Here is a 3533-nt window from a genome sequence, read left to right on the forward strand (position 1 = left end):
TGGGCTGATACATGGGTCACGAGGCAGGTGGGAAATAGTGAAGCTTCACGGGTCCTGCTATAGCCAGTAGGAGCTCAGCCTGGATCCGGTGCTACAGTGGCTGGATCTCTATAATAGGGAAGTATCCTTTGTTCTTTTTAAGTGTTAATTTTCACGAATAGTCCACTCCGGTGGACATGGCCAAATTGCTCCTTTCTGTCGTGTTCAGAACTGAGCGAGAGTCAATGACAAATCTTTAAGGGTAGTAAAAGAGCCCGATGTCCCCACATAAGCAGCTGAAATCCCAGATTCAGTTGCTGAAATTGATGCTGAGGCTAAATGCTGGGTCCTGCTGCCATGCTTGGGCCAGGCGTATGTAGGAGTTAACTCTCTGTAAGCCCCCCATTTAAAAACTGAACCCACTGTTTTAGGATGAGGGCATCAGCCCCATAGCTGCTACAATAAGACATTTACTCCCAGGAATTATTTCCAGGAGTTACATTTTATATGGTGTAGCTATGAAGACGGTTGACAGTTGGATGCGGGGCACTGAGGTTTTAGAGGTGGAAGGTGAGTGAAAATGCTCCTTGTTAAAAAGAAAATCACAATTCCCTAGAAACATTTCTAGCACAACTCTCTGTGAAATAAGTAACAGATGCTGACGTGCACGACGGCGGGGGTGTGGGGAAAAGATTGCACTGACACTCAGATGGGATGATTATTAATCATGTTTATTATGATAGACCCAAGCACTAACCAGGAACAAGGCCTAGTTGCACCGGGCGTTGTACAGACATATAGTGACACTCCCTGATACCAAGGAGTTTGCATTCAACATAGAAAAGCCAGGCATCGGGTGGGGGGAGCAGACTTTGAGGGACTTATACCGTGGTCAACAGAAGGAGCAAAGGGCCTGCATGATGAAGAGCTTTGCTCCTTCTGTACTTGGATGGATCCAAGGTACTTGGATGGATCTGTTACTACAGGATCCCAGATACTTGGATGGACCTATTACTACAGGGTCCAAGGTACTTGGATGGATCCATACTACAGCAACTCCTAATCTTTATATATCCTTCTCCTTACAACCCCCTTCAGACGTAAGGAACCAGAAGGCGGCAGAGCTGGGATATGGCTCAGAAAGGCGACCTGAGCTTTAAGGCTGCTCTCATGTCCTACCCCTGAAGTGGAGCTGAATGCTAGCCCCAATAACACCTCTCTGCATGCAGGTCTATCAATCAAGATACAAAGGGGGCACAAGGCACTTCATGCATCTCCTTTCTCACCTCTCACCTTCCCTTCACTCCTCTCTCAGTGCATCTCGGCCTGTTTAGGAAGCTGGGTTGGGTCGTGCAACAAGTGTAAGCTGTAGCTGAATTATGAACATCACCAGGGCTGTTCCCCTGCTGTCCAGAGTGTGAGTGGGTGCCTCGTCATTGAGTCTTTTATGTTCCCTCCCTTGTCACTCACTTCCCATTCAACCCTAGGGAATGCTTTCAAGGAGCTGCAGACATCTGGTTTTGGTTAGTACTTACCCATGTTCGTTCAACAGTGCAGGGCTAAGCAGACGTGGCTGGGACCAAAACCTTGTTGTGCAAGGCAGCCATACACAGCATGAGACAGTCTAGGGCCCAAGACACTTAGGGCCAGATCCTACTCCCCTGCCTACCTAGATGTTGGTATCCAAGTGAGATCCACCCCCACCGCTGTATTTCCCGAAGAAACTTTAATGCATCTCCATTTGCAAGACACCGTGACACTGAGTCATAAAGAGCCGTGTGGAGGAGGGGGGTCCACCCACTTCATGCATTCATGGTTTTCTCCCGGACCCAAACTGAAGGGAATAGGCTTACACTCATTAAGTTGAATAGGATCTTGTCCCAATGCAGAAGAAAAGGTAACGCTATTTGCCAAAGGTCACAGAGGTAGGACCAGAACTCAGGGCTCTGGATGTCCACTGCAGGGCCTCAACTTCTGGACCCCGCCCCAGGTTATTACACCGATAGCTGTGGTTTCTTTGTCAGAGAGAAGACTGTAGCACAACCTGGGAGCAAAAGCCTGTTATCATATCACATGTTACCCGGAATAGAAGTGTTTACTGAGTTTGGATACATAAAAATATGAAGGAACTAGCAAAACAATTATTAAAGCATATAATAGGTGACAGGTATTTTGACATTAACAAAAACAAGCACAATTAATTAGGCAGGGAAAAATAAGCCTTAAAAACACCCACCACAAGTAAGAAAAACATGCAGATATGTAAGAAATCCAAATCATAATCTGCTTTCAAAGTCGGTGAAAATTGAAACGTTTGAAGTCCTAAGTGATTCATCTCTATAGTGCAGCTCCTAAGATCCTTGGGGGCGAAAAAAAACCACACCTCTAAGTCATCTTCAAGGGAAAACACCGTGACATCATCGCGTATGCACAATCATTAATCACGGGAAAGGTGAAACTGGTGTAGCCCAGACCCTTTGCTTTAGTGCAATGCACTCGGCATGACTTAGTTTGGAGCGAACGTCCTGACTTCTGCCTCTTTCGTGTTTAGACCCAGGGAACGGTCCTGCCTCTGGTGTAAGTCCCAACACCCCCAAGCCTGCTCTAATTTGCGCATGACTGCTCACAGCATTAAGGGGCGGCATCAGCACTTGGGAAAGCAGCAAGAGGGCAGAGGCAGGTTGAGGAGTTAATCCAATTTTCCAGCTGCTTCGCATGCCAGAATTGAGGTGGCATCTCACCCTCTATGGGCATATCTACAAGTGCACTTTAATGCACCTTAGCCTATTTTAATGTGCATTAGAGCATCACCAAAAAAAGCATGCTCTTTGGCTATTGTGCATTAAAATAAGCTAATGCACATTAAGCGTCACTTAAAAACTGTGCTCTTATTTAATGAGCATTAAGACAGTCTAATGCATATTCTCCAAGGACTTCACCATGGAGGTCCTAGATTTGATGTGCATTAACTAAAACACGTTAATGCATGTGTAGACGCGCCGTAAGCGACTCTAGCGCTGTTCTGTTGTTAATGCCAGGGCCATGCAGCCAATGCGTGTGGCTGAATGCATGCACCACCGCAATGCCCCCCTTTGCTTTCTCCTGGCATTGCTGCTACTCATTGCCAGGAAACGAGCCCAAGAGCTGCTCTTAGCCCCAGCTGCAGCAGGGATCAGCGTGTTACGGCCACGTCCCCTGTCCTCCAGCCTCTTTCTACTGCTGGCCCAGTAGCAGAGAGCACAAGGCCCTTAAGAGCCTCCATACTGGGCCGGACCAGAGTGTCCCCCTGTTTGTGAGGGTTCAATCTGTCTTGTCCTGCTAACACTGACTCTGGCTAGAAGCAGAGCAAGCATGCACCGAAAGGCACAGGCCCGCCACCTTCGGCCCCGGTGTACCCAGTGCAGGTGCACCCTGTCCCCAAACCCCTCCATCCGGCTGCAGCGAAGGGCAGGGGAGGCAGCGGGGGGAAGGCTCTGGGGGGGGCTCCAGGAACAGAGGGGCTTCCTGCCCCTGGTGGGGGCTGAGGACTCCTCTAGATGTGAGCAGCTCCAGCT

The 3533-nt window shown here is 48.6% G+C and overlaps 1 protein-coding gene across 1 annotated transcript in view; it reads left to right on the forward strand.

The window, feature by feature from the left end:
• The first annotated feature begins 497 nt into the window (after nucleotides 1-497).
• CADPS (calcium dependent secretion activator) overlaps nucleotides 498-3533 on the forward strand; it is a 290593-nt gene continuing 287557 nt past the window's right edge. The window contains exons 1-2 of the mRNA XM_019504584.1: nucleotides 498-549; nucleotides 1869-1876. Coding sequence (XP_019360129.1) covers nucleotides 498-549; nucleotides 1869-1876 — 60 coding nt within the window. The remainder of the gene's footprint in view (nucleotides 550-1868; nucleotides 1877-3533) is intronic.

This window comes from Gavialis gangeticus, unplaced genomic scaffold (assembly GCF_001723915.1).
Source record: "Gavialis gangeticus isolate Ggan-Ray unplaced genomic scaffold, GavGan_comp1, whole genome shotgun sequence".
NCBI classification, from domain to species: Eukaryota; Metazoa; Chordata; order Crocodylia; family Gavialidae; genus Gavialis; species Gavialis gangeticus.